Source organism: Notolabrus celidotus, chromosome 6 (genome assembly GCF_009762535.1).
Source record: "Notolabrus celidotus isolate fNotCel1 chromosome 6, fNotCel1.pri, whole genome shotgun sequence".
NCBI lineage: Eukaryota > Metazoa > Chordata > Actinopteri > Labriformes > Labridae > Notolabrus > Notolabrus celidotus.
In genome coordinates, this window is record NC_048277.1 from 12,304,318 (window position 1) to 12,326,707 (window position 22,390).

The 22,390-nt window shown below is 40.8% G+C and overlaps 1 protein-coding gene across 1 annotated transcript; it reads right to left on the reverse strand.

The window, feature by feature from the left end:
* Positions 1-860: 860 nt before the first annotated feature.
* Positions 861-22,390, reverse strand: aars1 (alanyl-tRNA synthetase 1). Its single transcript, XM_034686740.1, has 21 exons — positions 22,351-22,390; positions 21,442-21,668; positions 17,676-17,832; positions 16,839-17,027; positions 15,708-15,853; positions 15,064-15,255; positions 14,331-14,475; positions 13,683-13,828; positions 13,275-13,383; positions 12,891-13,041; positions 11,856-11,980; positions 10,718-10,862; positions 10,441-10,619; positions 9,591-9,704; positions 9,207-9,413; positions 8,886-9,070; positions 5,710-5,818; positions 4,893-5,006; positions 4,607-4,813; positions 4,055-4,168; positions 861-2,035 (listed from the first exon to the last, which is right to left on the reverse strand). The coding sequence occupies exons 3-21, from the start codon at positions 17,817-17,819 to the stop codon at positions 1,856-1,858; spliced, it is 2,901 nt and encodes a 966-aa protein (XP_034542631.1). The 5' UTR covers positions 17,820-17,832; positions 21,442-21,668; positions 22,351-22,390; the 3' UTR covers positions 861-1,855.

Consider the following 22,390-nt stretch of genomic DNA (forward strand, 5'->3'; position numbering starts at 1 on the left):
GTGGTTGCTTCCTGAATCTCCTAGAACCCCTACTAACAGATTTTGTGGATGATACCTTTCAAGTACCCGGTGATGCTGTTTTGTTTTAGCAAATTGCATGTTTGTGGGGTTTTTTTCCTTTTGTTTTTAGTGTGATCAATTTTCTGTCACTTATCTCTCCCTGAAATTATTCTGGCTCACTCTAATGTATATATATTGTCTCCCCCAGGTTGTATTTAGTTCTTATAATCTTTAAAAATTGAGGACTGCAGTAGAAATTAACATAATTCTCTATTCTATATGTCAATGCTCTGTATGACAAACTGCTGTCCAATTACAAAAATAAAGAATTAAAAAGAAAATCACTCAGAGAGTAATTATTTTATTCAGATCCCCATTAGCCGCCACTAATGCAGCAGCTACTGATATTATCAAGCCAATGAAGCTTACACCAGATATATTGTTCCTCGGCATGTTTAATTGAATGATTGAAAACATTAATGAAGATAATGCAGAAAAAAATGAGCCTCATTCACTAACTGTTCTGAAACTTCTCTCTAAAACCAATCCATGCTGATAAAGAAGATGCTGCAGGTGAATTATGATCCGATACAGCTATTGTGCAGGTCACATTGTGCCTGAAGACAATTTACACACCTGGTACTTTCTCCTTAAACCAACATTGTTGATATGTTGTCCTACCTAATGAGTTTATGGCTCAATCGTTTTTGTTCAGTGATCCACATCTAATGATCTCAGTTTGACTTTGCAGTGTAATTGATACTTTTGAACTTCACCAAAGTTCAGACTATCCACCTGAGTGTGCCTGAAATTAATCACCGGCTAAAATCATTAAAGCCTGAAAAAAAAGAGGAGGACTCTTGGCATTTACCAGAAGTATTTATTACCACCCCATGAGGTGATTTTTCTTTGACACATGAACAGCTACAACGATGTAAAACATCAATATCCACATCCTGCATTCAACAGATCTAAAATGTCAGAGGGATGAAGTTACACAGATTTATTGAGGGACATTTTCATGATCATTTATATTATTAGTGAGCTTTTAATTTACTTAATCAAACCTGTGGACAGATCATGGCTTGTTATTTGAAAAGACAGTTACTGTTCGTACAACTTGTGTCGAACCAATCACAGGGAAGAACCAAGGCTTTCACCCACACAGACGGATGGAGCCAATGCTCAGGGATCAGATCAAAAGCAGTCAGCCAACACAGGACAGACTGTGTACACTGTAGCTAAATTATTTAAGAGCTGGTTTTGTGCTTTACTTGTCTTTTAGAGGCTGAGCTTAAGAGGTACAGAGAGCCAAAACCTGCGGGGGATCAAGACAAGGTGCTTTGGGGGTCGATAGAAAAAGCAGAGTTGAGACACAAACACAGAGACAAGATGGATGTTATTCAAGAGACAATTTCACTATTTGGGATGCTTCACCTGAGCAGTATGGATCTCATAGGAAGTGAATCCAAAAAGAGTTAAACCCTTGTCTTCTCTTCTAGTTAATCAGGAATTAATGAAGGGGAGACGCTAGGATTTATCTAACTTATTAGACGACTAATGAGGATCTTCATCCAAAGATTTTTTACAGAGAAGAATTTTACAGGTGCCAATTTGCAATCACAGTCCCAGTAAAAAAAAAAAGTGGCTCATTAAGCGCTTGCTGGGTGTCAGTGGTCATCTGTCTTTATTGCAGGAGCGAGATACCAACCTGGGAGTTTTTCTAATCTTTTGACCGAAAGGTAGAAGAAGAGAGAGAGGACAGGAGGCTGGAAGGAGAATGTTATCTGAAGTCTACTCAGGCAAGACTCCTTCACCATCACAGTATATCTCCTCTCTCCACCCCCCTCTGCTCTTAGTTCTCTCCCAGTTTGAGACGTGCGAACTCATTAGCCACCTCTAGCGCATCCTGCAGGCCCTGTGTGTTCCTGCCTGTGGCCTGGGCTGACATGTCCTTGCCGCCTCCTTTGCCATCCACCAGGGGACAAATCTCCTGAACCCACTCGTTGGCCTTCAGACCACGTTTTGTCACTTCCTGTAGAGGGGAGCGAAGGTTAAGACAGATCTGGCACAGAGAGGTTCACAGCACCCTGTGGCCCAATCCCAATCTCTAGCCTAAAGCCGAAGCGCTAAACCCTCAGGGACTTAATCAATGTCAGGTGTGCAGTCAGTGAGGGTGTGGGTCCATAACATAGACTCTATTACAAAATGGACATGACAGCTCTTGAACAGTGAATCCAAAACATTAAAGCTTCCTCCCTGTTGACTGGCTGCAGTGTGGGTCATAAAGCCTCTCTCCTCAGTTTTAACAGATGAGACACACTTTAAAAGATATTTACATATATACACACATCAAAAAATATTTTCAATCATGATTTCTGTCAGTTTGTCTCTATCATGGTGGTTTATGCTCAAGGATTTCATTTTCTAAGACATTTTATTTTCTTTAGTCATGATGCTATAACAGGGGTGCTGTGATTGACAGCTCTATTGAGAAACGCAGCCCCTGCGGTGCAGAGTTCACTGGATTAAAAGAGCAGAGGAGGGGTGGTGTAAAAAACATAAGAGACACTCACATTTGAGCTACTAAACTTAAAATAACTGTGAGCATCCGCTTCAAGCGACACAAGAATCATTTCCGCTGTACACTGAACCGACCTGAGAGGTCATTGCTATTTCACCATAGGTTAAAAGTGTTTTTTCAGTGTGGTCAGTGTGGTAGTTTCATCAGCCAATCTCTACTGCACAGACTCTTGTTCCAAAATATGCTACCAGCGCAGTACAGCAGCGTCTGTTTGGGGAATATTTTGGCATTACTTTGTAGAACTGGAGTTGTGGATGCATCGTCCCTCTCTTTAAACACTCAATGGTCTACGAGGGTTGAAATGGTATAAAAGTGAGGAATGAGACTCACTATAATTACGTCACAAGCATGGCCATTAAATACTCAAGGAAAACACCACACCTCTAGTATTTGTCTTTAAAACATGACAGTGTTAACTCGTTTTAGGAAACAACCAAAAGGAAATCTGTGAATTAGTGCTGTTAATTGATTCAAAAATGTCAATGCAATTCAATGATTCATCACAGTAGAGGATGTGATGAATCATTGATTTGCAAAGTAAACCACAGGCAGCCTGGTGCAAACAAGTGGCAACTTCCAATGTTGAGACTGACTGCCAAATACCACTGGATCAGTGTCCAGTCTGTCTCTGATCTGTCACGGCATCGGATCTGATCTGATTTCATTTCTAGTCAATATGTTACCTTCCACTGGATCCGCTATGTTGCGTTTCGGCTGCGTCTTGGACTTGGTGGAAGCCTCGGGTGAGACTATGTCCACGAGTCTGTAGGTGCAACACAGCCCAAAATGTCGATCTAAGATTTTGGGGTGGCCATTTAGATTTAAATTGGGGCCCATGCCACTCTGGCAACCCTCTGGATCCACCCCTGCTGCCCAGCTGATATTACAAGAGCCTATGCAGCTTATCGCAAACACACCACTATACATATGGAGGCTCATATTGCGCAATATAGTAGATGCAAATCCAGGACCACTCAAACAGCCACCTTTGGAATTTGCACAATTTGAACTATGAATTAAATCCAATGGCTAAGTTATTGCAACAGAAGATGCCTCTTATTCCACCTTGCACAGATGTTAATCATCTTCTTAGGAGACCGTTTTGATTGCAATCTACTAGATTTTGCCATTAACTAAAAGAGCAATTTCACGTTTCCAAGTCCTTTTCATGTATTTTATGCACCTGATAATGTGAAAGACAGCCTTAATCCTCACACACTCAGCAGGGATGCTCAATAAAGTCTGCAAGCCACAGGTTTTGGGGTTGGGATTGGGCCTGTGTAACTGAACTGTGTGTGTGTGTGTGTGTGTGTGTGTGTGTGTGTGTGTGTGTGTGTGTGTGTGTGTGTGTGTGTGTGTGTGTGTGTGTGTGTGTGTGTGTGTGTGTGTGTGTGTGCGTGCGTGCGTGCGTGCGTGCGTGCGTGCGTGCGTGCGTGCGTGCGTGCGTGCGTGCGTGCGTGCGTGCGTTACCTCTGGGACTTGACACAGGCAGATAATCTTGCCAGCCTCAGGGTCGATTGTGAAGAGCATCGCAGCAGTCTGAGGGGATTGTGTCTTCAGCAGCTTCAGTGAATCATTCAGAGCCTGAGAGGTGAGGGGAGAGAAAAAGTTGAAGGATAATGGCAAAGGGTGAAGAAAAGGAGGCGAGACAGAAAAAACAAGTAGAACATTTCCTAATCAGCATTATTGATGTCTCAAGGTCAGAATTAATGGGCCATGGAGCCGATTTGGTCCCATGGTAATTAAACAATGAGATAAGCCATGAGCCTGCCTGAGAACTGTGCACTGATGCAGATAAACTTCATTTTAATAATGTTTGCACTTTTCTTTCTGGGCAGGATGCTGAAGAAGTCTTGAGGTTTGGGTTATAGTTTTCCTCCTGTATGTGTATGTAGAGTTTTCTTTGAGGCTGATTTGTACATTAACATTAAACTGCAACAATCTCAACAGGAAGAAATATCTTTCTGTCATAGTACTTTTTAATAGACGCCATTTTAGAGTTTTTTTTAAGGATGGACTCACCTTGGCTGAGGCTCCGCTCTCCATCACCATGATAAGCAGGGGTTGGTTTGGGCTGCCTGCGATCACTTCGTGGGTCTTTTCTAGGACCCTCTTCTGGATGTCAGCCTTGTAGCTGCGGTCCAGGTCGTCCATGATCTTCTTCAGACCCTTAAGAGATTCCCTCATCTCGTCCTTCCTCCACTGGGAGATCACTGCTGTGCCTATCGACTGCAAACAGAATAGAAATGTTGACACCCCAGCTCAGATTTGTTTGGGTGGGACTGCCTGGCGTCTTTTTGACATTTACCTCTGTCATGTCTGCGATCTCCTTCTGGATGTCCTTGTTTGGAGCCTTTTGTTGCTTCACCTTGACTCCCAGAGTGGCCAGAGACTGTTGCAGGGAATCTGCTTTTCTTTGGGCCTGGGAAATGTGAGACGCCGGAGGCATCAGAAGAGAGAAAAGAGCAAGAAGTGAAAGAAGGAATAAGGCCGAAATAAATATGCAAAGCATAGGAAGAAAGAAGGACAAAAAAAAGATAAAAGAGAGGATCAAACAGCAATTGTTTTCTAAAATTAGTACAGATTAATTTGTCCTCAGGGCTGAAGAGAGAGAGAGAGAGAGAGAGAGAGAGAGAGAGAGAGGGTAGAGAGAGAGAGAGAGAGAGAGAGAGAGAGAGAGAGAGAGAGAGAGAGAGAGAGAGAGAGAGAGAGAGAGAGAGAGAGAGAGAGAGAGAGAGAGAGAGAGAGAGAGAGAGAGAGAGAGAGAGAGAGAGAGAGAGAGAGAGAGAGAGAGTGCAAAATGCTTCTTCCTTTCTTTCGCTGAGTTCAACAAGTCAAAAACAAGCTTCATTAAAGCTTTGCTGCTGGGCTGCCATTTCTCACCAGGGACTCATTAAGGACACCTCGAGCAATTTCATTTAAACTTTTGACTTTTTCTGTCATGAGTTGCAAGACAGTCAATGTGACTTTATGACCATCATCATGAGGTGATCATTTAATGTCAGACAGGGACATACATACTTTGGGAATACTAAATCTATGTACCTTTTTAAAACAAGTGTAGGTGGATGTGTGAATATAAGCATCACTTCATGCCAAATGTGTGTGTGCGAGTGTGTCCTGACCTTCTGGGCCTCTGTTCCTGTCACAGCAACAATACGGCGGATGCCCTTAGCGATGGCCTCCTCTGAGACGATGACAAACGGTGCTGCATGACCCGAGTTCCGCAGATGGCTGCAGATAAGAGAAACAACAGCACATTACCAACAGGGTTACACAACTGTGGGAGGCAGCAGAGATGGAGAGCTCTGAGGAGCAGGAGGAACAAGAGCAGAGGGAGGAAACATTACAGAACAACAGCAGCAAGAACGCAGGGGGATCTTTGAAGTGGCTGCACATTAAAACAACATCAAAGAGGTAGGAAACAAGGAAGCAAAATAAGTGTACACTAAAGCGGAATCATTTTAAAGCACAAGTAGCATGATATGGTAAGGGAATGTCTCAGACAGCGCTTTAGTCAGAGCCAGCTCTTAGAAATAAACCTCCACGCCTCGCCTATGCACATTAAACTGGAAATCTTTTTTGGCTCAAAAACGAATGAAATGAAATAAAAAGTCTGACAGTAAAATATCCAGGAGTTAGAAAGTCTCGGCTTTTAGGGGAATATTACAGCCAGGAGCAGGCAATGTGAAAATTGTTGGAGCAAATCTAATCACTAGACTGAGCCCCGCACAGTGACAACAGTGACACCATGAGGCCCACAAATCCAATTAATGACTTGTACTTTACACACCTCCACTACGGAGGGCCGGCAGCTCTGAACACTGGTGCTTTTGCAGACATGTTTTCTTCCTATCCCTCTTCTCTTGTTTGGTTTAAGCGGTCTTGCAAACTTGATTCAAGTCAGAACATACTCAGCTACCAGTACAGCTTTGCCTTTAATGGTAAACACAAAAGCGCTAACATGTTTCGTTGTTCCATCCCGCCTTTGTTCTGCTGACAACACACTGCAATTTTTCCACAATACTTAAAACCAAAATTCCATCCTCTGAACTAAATGATCAGAACCCGAAACCCATTCACTGAATCCGTCCACCTTTTTAAAATGTGGCACACTTTGCAGATCTCTTTTTACAGTTACACAGCACGGGTGGAAGTGGCCAGCAACACCTGTTCCTTCAAAGATAAATATTCATGTTCTGGGTTAGAAGCCCCGGAAATACCCCCCCAAATTCAGAATTTAAATACATGGTGGCGTCTCCACACAGCCAGCTGATACACCCTGAAGTCACAGCTGAGCAGCAGCTGATATTGGGTGGAGCAGCGTGTGTGTGGTCGGGCAGTTTCGTAGTGTTACACTTTCTAAATGGTCCTCCAGACATGTGGAATGTTTGCACCTTTTGTAGGCAAAGCGAGGTATGTTTATGTTGTGGTATGTTATATTCAAATGTTAATGATTTATTGTTGTGGGCACGAGTGCAATACCTTTGCAATAAATTAAATGTTATTGTGTGTGGAATTTTGTATAGATGTTATGTATTGAAATGTTTGCTTTTAGTTTCACGTGGGTGAAGAGGATAAATAAAGACATTGCACCAGTTGAACTCTAGGCTGCATTATTTTGCCAAGGGCTTTAACAACAGGTGTTACAGCGTAAACACAACATATCAAAGATGGATGGAGACAATCTGAGAGGCAGGGGAGGAAGAGTGTGTGTGAGAGGTGGTGGACCATGAGGAAGAGGAAGAAGTGTAAGAGGACACAGCAGATAAGGAAGACCATGACTGAGAACAAAGTGAAACACTGTCTCTGTGTTTACCATCTTTGCAGTGCTCTGCGGAGCAAAATACTAAATCTTGGAATTGAAAGTGCAGACGGCAGTATTTTGGGTTTTGATTGTCAACTTCTCTCTTATGCACCTCTCCAGGAGAGCAAAAATATTGTTCTTAGATTACTTATTTTGGATAATATAACTGCATTTTTAGTGTCTGTATAATTTATTGTGATAAACTTTACTTTCTTGCTTGCTTTTGTCTCAAATAATAATAAACTGTGTAGAGCAATCCCTGACTACTGTGTTTCTGTTTTTTGATGTAGTGAGTAATGCCTGCTCAGTGGTGTTTTTATTTTGACTGCTGTGTGTATGATGTAAAAACAGTGTTTGATTCTAAGCACAGATAGAACCGTTTTGATGTGACTGTTTGAATTCAGAAGAATCAGAGGTTTGTAAATGTAGTTTGAAAACTGGGTTTTTGTGTTTACAGTTTGGAGAAATGGATGGAAGTTTTTGAGAAATAAATCCTATCAATTGTGAAAAACTGTAAACAAAAACAGTAACTGCTCGTGATATGAGCCACAGACGCTCGGCATGAGAGTCAAGAAGCTGTGAGGCTGGTCCTGCCCCTGCATGCTCTCAGTGTGAGAGCGAGGCAGATGGTAGTCCTTTGACGGGAGCAGATAGGGAATACAGGGGTATTCAGGGTTTTTCCTGGCTCAAAATGAGGCTGAGGTGGCGTGACACCCACCTTACTGTGTGAACACACCAGAATACTTGATTCAATAATAAGCATTCACATCCTGGAAGATTCAGTTTCATTATTGCATGTTGGTTTGATGATGCTCATTAAAAACAGAAATTCTCTAAAGCTGTTTGATCTCCCCTTACAGAATTATGAATTATCATATTTACATGTATGATAATGAGTGTGTGTGTGTGTGTGTGTGTGTGTGTGTGTGTGTGTGTGTGTGTGTGTGTGTGTGTGTGTGTGTGTGTGTGTGTGTGTGTGTGTGTGTGTGTGTGTGTGTGTGTGGCACTTCCCATATTTCCGCAAAACAGTGTTCCTCATAAAAATAATAAAAATACCCATGAATGCTGATGGGGCCCGAGGCAGCTACCTCTCACATTCATGTTCAGGAAAACCCTGGCATATAATTCCCTGAGACACCCTGGCATGAGCACAGGAACACTTCACATGGCCCGCGAGTGTACACAGCTGGAGCGCTGACACACAAACACACAGAAGAAAACTGAAAGTTGAGTAAATTTGTTTTTTAAGTGCTGAATTTACTGAAAGTAATATTGAAATATTCCACATTAAATAACTTTATCTTGAATAAGGATTTTGAGGAATAATGTTAGTTGAAAGCCCTGTTATTGAGATGCATGAAGACACATTGTGATTTGATGTGCTTTGAAATACACAGTGAGAATCACGGCATTATGAAGGTAACTGAGCTGCCGGCTACATGAACTGTTTATAGCCTGTTTCGTGTGTAAAACAAAGGAAAGCATCACACTCACGTTCCACCACAAAACTCTATAGAGGTGAGAGCACCAGCAGCACTGTTGGGGTCCTTCAGCAGCTCCTCGACAGGAATACCAATAGACACAACTCTGACGGGGTCAGGGTAGGTCTCATCAAACACAGCACGCAGACCCTGGATGGCCTTGGCCTCTGCGAGCGGAGCATCCATGGCGTACACCTCCTGCAGAGAGCCGAAAGTGGGAGAGAAACAAACAGTAAGCTGATGGCCAGGAAGAAGTTTTAACTCAGATACTGGAGAGAAAATTAAAAAGAAAAACCACATGAGGCTTAAATCTGGATCATTCCTTGTTCCTCACCTTTGCGTCTCTTATCATAGCGCAAGCAATCTCCTCAGTCCGTCGGACTTCTCCTGTACTCAGAGCACCTTTAGCTGTGAAGTCAAAGCGCAGGCGATCTGCAGCAACCAGAGAACCCCTCTGGTCTGCCTCGCCCAAAACCCCCCGCAGGGCAAAGTTTAAGATGTGTGTGGCAGTGTGGTTGCTCATGATGGGCCTGCGACGAGCCTTGAAAGGGAATATGACGAATATTGGTCAGAGTGATGAATAAGAGGTGAAACCCAAAGAGAGCGATTAACCACACTCTTCAATGTGTCATTAAACTTTCTGGTCATTTAACTGATTGATAACAAAAAAAGATCATGGACGATGACCAGCTTGATTTTGCAGTGAATATTTTCTCACCTCATCCACACGTAAGGTAACGCGGTCTCCAACCTTCAGTGTGCCGTAGACTGTCCCCACATGGAGAACATAACCTCCTCTGACCTGCGTGTTCTTCACTGTGAACTCTGTGCGCTGCAGAAAAACAAAGACAGGCGGGGAGACAGCATGGTTAGACGTGATGCTTTTAAGAAAACAAAGATTTCAGAGCCTACGAGGTAAGTAAGAGCACCTGCTCATACATCTTGCACGGGTTTGTTTTAGCATTTGAGGATTAAATATAAACTTTTATGAAAGCAAACTGTCTGTTACAGAGAAATATAAAAGCAGAACAGTCATCTTCAGCAAAACTGAGATTCTTTATAAAACAATAGAAATACAAAAAGACACACTGCTGACATTTAAATGAGTTTTCTATACAAATTGTTTCTGCAAACTATAAAATAAAAGGGTTTTCATGCCATTCACTCACAACACAAAAGACAGAGCCTGTGTTTTATAATGAATGATTGTTGTATAACATCTGGCAGTGTGTGTTGAAGCTCTTTCTGCCTGCTGGCATTATTTCCATCTTTAGTCTGACTCAACCAGTCATATTAAACAATCGTTAAACATCACACAAGCCAACCTCTGATTGTTTCGTTCAATTATACAGAGATGACAAAGTGATTTTGTTAACCATTAGTAGAAACCTATATTTCTGTTTCTGCATTGTGATGGCTGTGTTCTGCGACACATCAACTCAGAAAAACATCCTTAATGGGGGCTTTTAAATGCCTCAGAGCTCGTTGAATTTGTTAAAAACGGCTTCAGCAGACCTCAATAAAAACCACTGACTTGCACACACATCCACCCTCTTTGTTGCACCTACATCCTCTGTGCTGTCATCCTCTCGCAGCATGTAGCCCTCATCAAAAGTCTGTCCGCCCTGCTCTGGGTAAAAGGATGTCTGGTCAAGCAACACGCCGCACTGCTGACCCGTCGTCACCTCGTCGAAGAAGGCGCGGTCACGACGGAGGGCCAGGACTGTGGCAATGGTCTGCTGAAAGGCTGGAGAGGCAGAGAGAATAAAGGCTAGTGTGTGAATGTTCTGAAAACACACAGGCGTCAGCTGAAGTTGTGTTTTCAAGAAATTAAAAATCACTGACTGTAGTTTCCGTTTTGATCCGAGGTGTACTTGTATTTAGGAGAGTCATCTGTGGCAGGAACCTTTTTGTTTCTCAGCTCATCAATGGCGTAGATGTCCAACATGATGTGGTCCTCGTCGCCTGCGCCCTTACCTTGGGATTTTAACTACAACATAAACACACATTGTCCTATTAATCAAATACAAATCTACAACTTTTAATTAGACACTTCAACATAACACAAACGGTTTGGCAACTTTAAAAGAGAAAATTAATTCAAAAATAAATAAATTCAAATGGACATTGCGATGCATAAACAGAGTTTTCTTTAACTAATCTAAAATGAGACTTTATTACGAGATATATTTCACGCTTACATAAACTAAGTAAGAACTGTGTGTTGTATCTTTTCCATTGAAAATTTAGACTCAATTGTAACTTAAACAGCAAAAGTCAACGTTGTGAATTAAGTTGTTGCAACATTATTCCAGATTTCTAAACAAAAGTTGCAATACAAAAAAAAAAGAAAGGAAAAAAACCTCACTTGTGTAGTAACACTTATTTTACATCCTATATTTGGAAGGCTAGTAAAAATACATAGATAAAGGTGGGCCATGTCCATTAAATCAGGATGTGGAACATTAAGATGGGGATTTCTTATTTTGTTTCACAGGTTTTAGGACACATCTAAAGCTTCTCCAATACGGCGAACAGTTCCTGTTAGGATTTTATAATCTGGTGGAATTGTATAAAAAATGTCTCAAAATGTTAACAAAGAAAGCTTTATAAAATCAGGATTCATTATAGGGTAACTATCACCTTATTTTTTGACTTATAAATTAAGTACATGAGAGGTTAGTTACAATCTCTCATGTCTCTCAGTAAACTAGAAAATAAATCAATCTTCTTGCTAAACATCAACATTGTGGCATAAGTACAGCACTGTAAGGTAAATAAGGGTTTACTCACACATCAGTAGCATGGCCCCTGATTTTAACTTACAGTGCAATACTAAAGAACGCTGACACAATGTAAAATAATATCCTTGAGGGAGAGGACACAAAACACTGTTTCCCTCATAGAGCACTAAAGTCTTGATTCAAACAAACAATCAATGAATATCAGAGCTTTTCTTCCACTCCTCCTTTGCTCTCCTCACCTGTGCTGCCTTCTTCTCCTCCTCAAAAGCAGCCAGGTCCACCACCATGCCTTTCTCCTCTGCAATGAGGGACGTAAGGTCCAGAGGGAAACCGTATGTGTCGTACAGCAGCCATGCTGTGTCACCTGGATGCACAAACGCAGAAGGTAAAAAATGTGATTGATGTGCCGGAGAGGTTTCTGTCTGAAGCTTCAGCACTCAAAGAATACACAATGACATAATGCTGCCACATTATTCTGACAAATTGGTGAGAAGTTACCCTTTAAAGCTAGAGTTTCGAGTGTCTGTGCTGTTATTGTATTTCAAGTCAAGGCCCTGTCTGATTGGACTGTGAGACAAGTATATATAATAACCAGAGTTATCACTTTAACTGGACAGATGTGAGGAATATATACAGCTAGGGCTTATCTATTGATTCTTTTTTCATTCAATAAGCCTGTCTGTGAGGCATGTTCTGACAAATGTTCAGTGCATACTGTGCAGACGTTACGTTGCTGCCACCTCTGTGATGATGATCACTCACCTCTGTGCAGTAAAATGCAAGATTTCATCTTATCTTAAACAATTTTGCTAATATCAATCAAACACTGTAGTTTCCCACCCCACACACACGGACTCGGGGCCAACACAGACAGATGGGTATTTTTCTCATGCTTGTATTAATTTGAATTGGAGGAAAGAGCTTCTAAAAAGTAAAGGGTGAAGTCAGTGTCAGCTTGTTGACAAAACCATCTAATGAGAACTGATAACAGAAGCAAGAAGTCAGCTGTAGTGAAGTGACTAGTCAGATGTTTGGCAGTGTATGGATAGCCCTGTGTTAAGGTAGAAAGTTAGCATAGAACTTAGGTAGGAGCATCGTTACAGTATTTTTGGTACCAACCAATCACGCATCGGTTCTCATTACCCATCCCTAATGACATCTATCTCTTCTACAGCAGATTTGAAGCCCTTTTCAGTCCTCTAACAAAAGGTAATCTCCTAAAACAAACCTAAGCTCCTTCCTCTTTAATCAGCCTTTCATCATATCTGACTCACCTGGAATAGTCTTGCAGTCCGACAGGCTCACGATCTTCCTGTCTAGGATACGGCGCCCCCTGCTGAGTGTTTTGAGGAACTGCGTCTCCTCCTCATTAATAACTTCCTTCACCATTTCAGGGTCTTTCTTCAACTCTGGGAATGCATTACCCTGGAGGATTTAAATAAAAGAGGATGGGGGTAGAGCACAGGGTGTGAGGGATGGAGAAGAGGAAAAGATGGAGGATGGGAGAGGAGATAAAAGAAAAAGAAGGACAGGACTTAAAAAAACATATGTCATATTTACAGCACTATGAGCTTGAGTATGAGTAAGATGAAGGAAATAACTCGTGTTTTTCAAAACAACTATTGGAAAACATGTAAAAAACGAGGAGCAAAACTCACCAGTGAATCAACCACCACGTCCACCAGAGTGGCGAAAAAGCCTTTCTGAGCTCCCAGCTTTTCATGGGAATAACGAACAGCACGACGCAGGATCCTCCTCAACACGTAGCTAACCATGATGGAAACATCAAACGACAAGTAAAGAATAAATTAGCAGCAAAACAAGGGAAATCCTGTTTACAAAACAAAACAATTTTACCATAAAAACTACCTCAAAGACTAGCAAGACACATTGTTGGACACCCCTTGCATTTTTAAATTCATAGGATACAAATAAGTAAATCTGTGTCACACATAGATTACACTTCACTGTGCTCCACCAGGTACGATTTTTGCTTATTTTTCAGATATTTCTTCCCCAAAGAAATTCCTTCCAGTTATGCTCCCCCTGCAGTGTTCATGTCTCACCCTCTTCCTGTGTTGTCAGGCCGGCCACCATCTGATAGGGCGATGGTGATGGTACGGGCGTGGTCAGCCAGCACACGATAGGCCATGTCAATACCGTCGACATCCTCAGCGCCCACTTTACCTGTGTAAGGGCGAGCTCCTGTACCCTGAAAACACACACACGAGTAATGAATGTGGTCCCTGGATCTGAACCTCTTTTTAGACACCAATCATAGCTCTTCTTGGATTCTTATTTTTAATAAGCCAATCTTTCAAAATTGGCTACAGCACATGGCAGAATCGGCCCCGTCTGCAGAATAATGTAGCCTAGCTTGCGTGCCCTTTCTCTCTTGAGTTTTTCATTAAAGGGGCCGAGCTGAGCGGCATCCGTAGTGACTAATTAGCACAAAAATTCTAACTGAACACGATTAACGCAGATTCTATTCCGATTCACAGACAGAACCATTTTTCATTTAAAAGCCTTTTTGATGTGGAAGTCTAAATGTGTTGTTTCTACACAGCCGTGCTGAGGAACCAGCAGCATCCAGCTCTAATGCAAATGAAAGAGTGTGACCTTACAGACCCCTAGCTTCTGTATTAATGATGAATAGGTTGCAATTTCTCTGAGCCGACAGGTGAAATATTTAATCCCACGGAGCATTTCTGTACCTTCTGAATAGCTTGAAAATAAGGAATGAAGAGGTCGGTGTCATAGTTTGACATTTTGTTCTGCAGCACAGACACCAGCCGCTCCAGACCCATCCCTGTGTCAATGCTCTTCTTCGGAAGCGGCTTCAGCTCTGTCTCTGACTCTCTAGAAAAGAAGGGGGCAGGAAAAAAATTGTAACAAAGACTGATACAGTTATCAGTAAATTAGTGTTAATATCTTTACAAACAATACAGGGAAATGCTGACGGGTGTAGAGAGAAAAGGTGTGCCTATGTTACTGTGTGGCGGTAAATTATAATGTACAAAACACAAGACAGAGGTGTGTCCAAATTCCAACATCACCTGATGTCAACCTCAGATAAAGATTTTGATCTGATGTTGTTGAGAAGGATGTCATGTGAGCAATTTTTACTGTAATCACTCTGAACCACACTGTTGTAGAGTTTTATGCATCTGGGTTTGTTATGATTAGTGTTGGTATGAAATAGTAGAAAAACAATTAAGAAATAAAAAGAAACATCTTTAAAAATAATAGAGCTGGAGCAGAAATGTGATCAATCAAAAGCATGAAGAATGAAATAAAGATAAAACATGTTTGACTGCATCTGAGGAAATAATCCAGGGGTTCCAAATTAAAAGTTCAAGTAAATTTTGTGATTCCGCTCCCTCTAGATCTAATTGTCTACAGGTCTTTGTCTGAACTGATAAATGTATTTATGTTTAAGTCTGTCACCTGTTGAACTGGATGAACACCAGATTCCAGATCTCCAGCACATTGGGATCGTCCATGTTCACCAGGTGAGAAGCGTCTCTTCCTCCGATGCGGTCGTAGTGGATCTCGCTGCAGGGACCGCAGGGACCAGTGTCTCCCATCTCCCAGAAGTTATCCTTCATGCTGCCGGGAAGGATGCGAGCCTCAGCCATGCTAAGAGAAACACAGATAGGGGATTTAATTCAATCAATTGCTTAAATACTGAAGGTCAAACTGCCTCATGTTTTGGGGCTTGTCAAGATACATATGAGGAGATCTGATTATAGAAACAATGGTGGAGCAATGTAGACATAGACGATCATTTAGTCTGTTGTTGTCGGCCGTGTCTAGGCTCAGAGGGACTTTTAAGAGAAAAGGAGAGGCTGCTCCTCAGGGGGAAAAAAAAAAAAATCACACATTATACAATAAATCTAAGCAGGAGCACACAGATGGTAGCAGTTCTTTTGGTATTCATGCAGAGGTGCAATGAAAGATCTGTAAATGATTTATAGAGTAGTTAACAGGAACTCCAATGACTGATATAAGTTCATCATCAAAGAACCTCCAAAACAAAAGCCTTCATCTGACATGTTCACCACTTCATCTCATTGTCAAACCTTGCTCACCCTAAATCAATCCAGATCTGTTTGCACTCCAGGTCGGGCTCCAGGCCTGCTTCAGCACTACCTCCAAAATAGGTGACATACAGACGTTCTATGGGAATGCCAAACTCCTTGGTCAGCAGCTCCAAGGCCATCTCGCAGGCCAATTGCTGTAGAGAGAGATGGAGGGATTAAAAAAAATAGTAGCAAGAAAGACACCACACATATGGTCTAGAGAAACGCAAAGTAAAGTGTTGAGGAAAACAAAAAAACTCTTGTTCCCCTGAGTATTTAAATGTATATTTTTAGATCATAATTGATTCTTGCAAGTTAATAACAAATATGTGAATCATACTGTGTGGCTGCAATAAAAGAAATCAGCTCAAGATGAAGAAACTGTGAGCACTTTGATAGCCGAACTAGTCTCATTTATATTTCTGGTACAATGCAGGATTTTCATGCCCCTGTGATGTCAACCCTTCAAGGTAACCATCACATAAACATGATGGTCTGTCGTCCCACCACGGAGGTGTGATTAGAAGTTGTAAGAGAGGTGTTCTAGGGGCAAGGCAGGATCTCTGTAGAACCTTGGAACCAGCACAACCAATAACACTGTGTGCGTGCACATCTAGGTGTGTGTGTATGTCAACCTCCCTCTCTTACTCTAAACGTTGTACCTTTTGTGCTTCTGCAAGGCTGTAGTGCAATGTGAAATAACACACCGACACCAGTACAAGTGAGTGCTGACAGCAGAGCTTTGTTACAGGGCTGTTGCAGACTCACAATATATAAAGGGATACAGTTAATTATGGCCACAACTTCCCCAGTTATATGCCAGCCTGCATGTAATACCATAACTCCTGTTTCTCTGCTGTTAGCTGACTGCATCTCTAATATAGATGAGGTGAAAAACCTCAAGTTCAACATGAAGAAAATAAGCATAAAAGAGAGGGACTAAGATGGGTGAGCAAGCAAGTAGGATATGACAATAGCACAGGTGGACATGTTTAATAAGTACAGAAAAACTAGGTAGAAGGGGAGATAACTGGCAAGTTGGTTTTCACGCTGTCCCATTCAGGGTCACAGGGGAGCAGTTGGGTGATATTTGCGACAGTCTAAAAAGTAACACGGCTGAAAAGGGTGACAGAATAATACCTTGAAGTAGTCACCAAAGGACCATGACCCCAGCATCTCAAAGAAGGTGTGGTGGTAGACATCTTTTCCCACGTCGTCCAGGTCATTGTGTTTGCCTCCTGCTCGGATACACTTCTGGGTGTTAGCTGCACGGTGCAGCTTTGCCATCGGGTGGGATGGATCGATGGTGTTGAGGAAGATGGGCTTGAACTGAGAGAAAGGGTACAAAAAGTTAGTTAGAAATAGAACAGTTTGGGTACAAATGCTGTAAATCGGTGGTTTAGTGGCCATTTGTCATAAAAAATCAAAGAAAAATCCAAATAACAACCTCAAACTTTAACTAAACTTAATCAAAGGGTCACTGATGCACCGTGGGGATGTGATATGCGCAGGCAAAATAAGTCCAATGTCCATGCAAAAGTTCAGCAGTTTCCAATGGTTTACTTTGATGGCAAGCAAGCAAACAAAAGGAACAAAGAAAATCACGGCTCCTGCTGCCTCTCTTGCGCTGGTAAAAAAAACTATAGGCCCACCCAGGTGCATGCTGGCCTTCTGCGACCTACCTACTTAAATAACCTCAGGTGCCCACAGTTCGTAATTACCAAACAAACAAAAGAAATACTAAATATACAAAAAATCTAAATATACTAAACAAATGACTAGCAAAAATTATAACCCCAAAAATCTAACTTAAATGAGTTATAAAAAGAAAAGTTTAGATAAGTCTAACAAATAGTACTACTTATTAATTCTAAACTAAATAAACAACTAAATACAAAAAAAAACACAAATAGCTCCAACAGGTGAGCCAGGCTGAAGAGGAAGCACAGATGTTTTGGAATGAAGTGGATTGAGTACCTGGTTCATGCCAGCGTTGGCAAAGAGCAGCGTGGGGTCATCCAGGGGGATGGTGGCTGAGGAGTGGACGTACTGGTGCTCATGGCGGCGGAAAAAGTCAATGAACTTCTCACGGATTTGGGCTGCACTCAATGAGGAGTCCATTCTGACCAGCTCTCTGAAAAAGAAAAGAAACATCAACATCCAGCATGTTGTAACGTGCAGCTCTCTGGGGTGGCAGCCATTTTTAATTAGCTTAGTGACAATATTCTAGCTTTCTGAGTATGTTCCAACACAACAACATAACTCGACATTTCCAGTATAGCAAACATCATAGTTGTTGTTGCAAATAATGCTCCAAGCTACTGACAAAGTAGTGTTTGAAATGTTGACACCTTTTTTACTCATGCATCAACTTTGTCTTTTCAGTGTTTGACTGTCTCATGTGTTTCTGGCTCCTTGCTCTAATAAACATTTGAAGCAAAGACTCTTTCCTTTTATTTAAAACAAGAGAGACAAAAGTGTTTGACTGTGCCAGAGCTCACTTGGCTTAAGTTAAGGGGTGTCACCAGAACGCAGACTGCAGAGGTTAAAAAGAGTCAGTAGCCTTGTCCAAACGGTCTAATCAAATAATGTATTTTTTATTACCATGCTGGTTGAAAACTCGCACTAACATGAGTTTGACTGCACCCTGACAAATGACAAACACGGGCTGAGCAAGCTTTTATCACCACTGTATGGTTTCTGAACTTTACATTATGTTACTGCTAACATTACAAATTGTGAATTTTGTCTCCTGGGTGCTCAAACAGTGAGCAGAAACTCTAAAACGCTGCAAGTCTCTAAGTCTCTAGTGAAGCTGCTGAAGTATTCTAGGCTGCAATAACTTGGGTCATAAAGCACCATAAGGCAATTACACTAGACTAGTCACAACCAGTAAAACCTGCTGGTCCTATCCAGCAAGTCAGTCTTTTGCCTAAGGGTCTGCTGGGCCTCCATTTTGATTCCAGTGATTGGACGCACTTTGAATTAAAACAAGACAATAGCTTTGGAATGATTTTGTGTGAAACCTTTAACACTAGCAAATAAATAATAAAGCATTTTTATTAAGATGTGCAGACTTATTATAAAGGTGGAGGATATGGGCATATATAGCATTAGTTATGATGAAGCTAATAATAACTAGGGCACTAAGGGAATAATAGGAACTACCATTCAGATATTGTTTTACTGTGGTAGCTACCCCTTTAATACTTTGTTATGTTGAACAATACCGTGGGACATGATTCTGTTAAAAGAGCAGGACTGCCACAGATTTATGTCTACAGAAGCACATCATAACAATAAATTTTCATTATAATGAGGTCTTTTCATATCATTCCAATATTAATATTAATTGATACATTTTTTTGTTTTTGCAACATAGGTTGGTAAGTGATTGTTTAGATGAATTACTATTTAACATTTCATTTTTACTCCTGAAATTTCCTTTCAAACCAAAGATACTACATCATGAGAAAAGGCAGCAATTAACATGATGGGAGGTGGAAACGGTAACATTATCACATAATTAATTATTAATTAAAAAAGACAAATTATAAATATCTTAGACTATATATTTTTTTTTTCTCACTTGCCACAGTGGCAGAAAAAAAAAAGTCAAATTTCAAACCCCAGCTGTCAGAGGACTGCTCTACTCGTCTCTCCACTCTATCATTTTCTCCAACAAATTAGTCTTTGGCTCTTCTCGTAAAGAAACGGCCACTCAGGAATTTTATTCTGCCGGGACCTGCATCCAGACTCAGAAAGGATCTGGAACAAGCAGTTTAGTATCTGAAGGTGGACAAGAGTGCATTCGATTTAGACATAGCAGGTTTGTATCTAAAGTTTTGGTTTTGTGCTTTGCATAACTTTTAATCCATCCAGAAACATCCTTTAGGACAGAGTGTAACATCAGGATGTTCTTAAGTTGTGTTGACACTAACAGCTAACACAAAGTACCTTGGAAGGCTTGTAAGAACAGTGGTCTTATTAGAGAACAGGAATTGTTTAGACAATATTTTCACCTTAACAAACCGAGCTGTTACTTTCCTCTTTATTTTACTGTAACAAAACAAACTCCAAATTTGAAGACCCCACGTTCACCACCAGAAAACGATGTGATGAGTGATGTTAAAATGACAAAAAATGTGCAGCTCCTCCACTTCATTCTGAAACCCACTGTGTTGTTCAAGCAAGAAATCACATGCGTAATATCGCTAGATATTCTAAAATAATGAGTGTTTTTCTGTGGCTTTGGTAGAAGCAATAAATTTAAGTTTCAATAATTATTATCATTATTAATTATTTTAATCACTTTTTTATTTTTAAGTATTTTTCTTATGATGATTATGTATTTATTATTTTACCATTTCTGTTGTTTTCTGTCTCTGTTCTTTTGTGAAGCACTTTGTATGAAAGGTGCTGTATAAATAAAGTTGAGTTGAGTTTCTCTAGAGTTAAATTTCAACACCAAATCAAAGGGTCTGTAAAGTGAATTGCTTCTTCTGTGGTAAATTCAACTCACACATTTCTACTCATACTGTATGTGATACTCGTACAATGCACTGTTCAACTAAAACCTCCACTCAGAATCATTTAAATTATAATGAACTACAGTGCTAGCTTATATCAACTGATGTTGTAAGTAAATGAATAAATAATTGGTCAAGCCACCTGAAAATGTAGGAAACTAGAGGAGATAGCAACTTCAGAGTCACTGCAAGAAGCAAAATTGAAGTGTGTAAAAATGGGAGGATTTCAATTCAAATAGTTAAACTGAACATATCATTGAAATGTGCCAATCTCCACATATACAGTGTCATCTGAAACAGTATGCTGTCTATAATTAAAAGGCAGCAGAGTTGAATTCCCTTAGCTGCGTTCATTCATAAACTAGGTGGCAAAGGAAACCACACAGCTGGTGCCTTCAGCTCTCTGGGGCCAGCGATCAGACGGTAAACAGCCCTCGTCCCCATCCTGACAACCAAACCACCTTGCTGGTAACCAGAGAGAGAAGCAACATCGGGGTGATGGGATGGAAATTTTGAGACAGCGAAGAGGGTGTTATGAAAACAAAGTTTGCTATAAAAGGCTTTAAATGGTAGGTAAACGTCAATATGGGGACAGAATAGAAAACAGGACCCAATATCTGTCATCAGGACACAAGAGTAAGACACTGACATGAATATCAGGTGATGTATAAAGAATTCAACATTATGTCACCAAAGTTAGGCTTAAAGTCTGTCAAAGGAGCAGCTCCTCACTTTGTCAAAAAATGATCATGAATATTTTTAACTTACAGGTGGGATAATAGTGCACAAAACTTTGCACAAAAATAAGTTATATAGAAGATGAATATACAGTAACAGGGGTTAATATTCTATACCTATGCTGAAAACAACACTTTCCAATAACACCATTGTGTACACCATTCACACTGTAAGCTATGTTATAGGGAATTGTTGTACCCTTCTAAGTTTAAAGTCAAACTAGAAAACAAGATTCATCCCAATCGTGCTGTAGAAGCAGGTATGCAGAGTTACCAGATGATCAGCTGATTGTAACCTGCTGTGAGGGACAGAGGAACTCACGTTAGCCGGCTACATATTAGCCAGACAGGCTACTTCTATGAGTTCACCCCAAGGGGGATAATTCAACATACAACTCTGACCGAAAATGAACTCCATTGAATGGCACAATACGCTTTTTCCAATTTAATATTCATTGAGGAAACTTTAATACTCACGGAAGTTGCTATTCTCGCAGATTGAATCAGTCACTGCTCCCAAACACACAGCTTTAGTCCACGCTGCTCGACCAGAAGGAAAGTACAGACTGAGCGAGCACGCCTATGGCTGCCGCTGATTGGTCCGCCGCACCGGCATATCCGTAAATACCAACTCCTATTGGACGAGCCCGCTGTCAATCATAGACGAGCCCGCCACATCAGTGGTTCGAACTACACCGGCATGGCTGATGCAATGAAAACGACACAGGTGTCAGTGGATATATTTGCTTTCCTCCGTACAGACAAATTGATATATTAATTTAAAAAAACATGTTTTGGAAATAGCATTGAATAGTTTCTGGTGATGCATGAATATGCTTAGGTTTTTTAAGACCCTACTTTGTCATAACTAAATGTAATAACGTTTTGATTGAACAATTAGTTATTGTGTGACAGTGTGTCATGATCATAGACTGTTTATAAAGGTCATGATCTGTGGCATATTGCATACTATTGCAACAACACATACTTGATGGCTGCGAATGCATTAATGTCAGATTATTCTTCTGGATTAATTTTGAACATGTACTGTATCATGCCGGACCAAAATTAATTTATAGAAAATATGTTATAATTTATGATGAAAAAAATGTCATCTCTCTTTTACAGACGCACTTTTAAATTGATTAATGTGAATGCATTGAAAGGCACTACAATATTAATTAATTTAGGAAAATTTTGAAAAATAAAGGGACTGAGTTAAAGGAAATTAACAGAGCTGTGACTATCTACAAAGACTTGAAACTTCTTATAAAATCCAGCTTTTATGTACCCTTCTCTATCTTTCTCTTTTTTTCTTTTGCTGTTGTTCATCTCTCAAGTATCATCTGCTCATAATTTCTGAATAAATTAAGTTTAAAAACATACATTTGATATTTTATGATTGCTGATGTAATTTCCGTCGGCG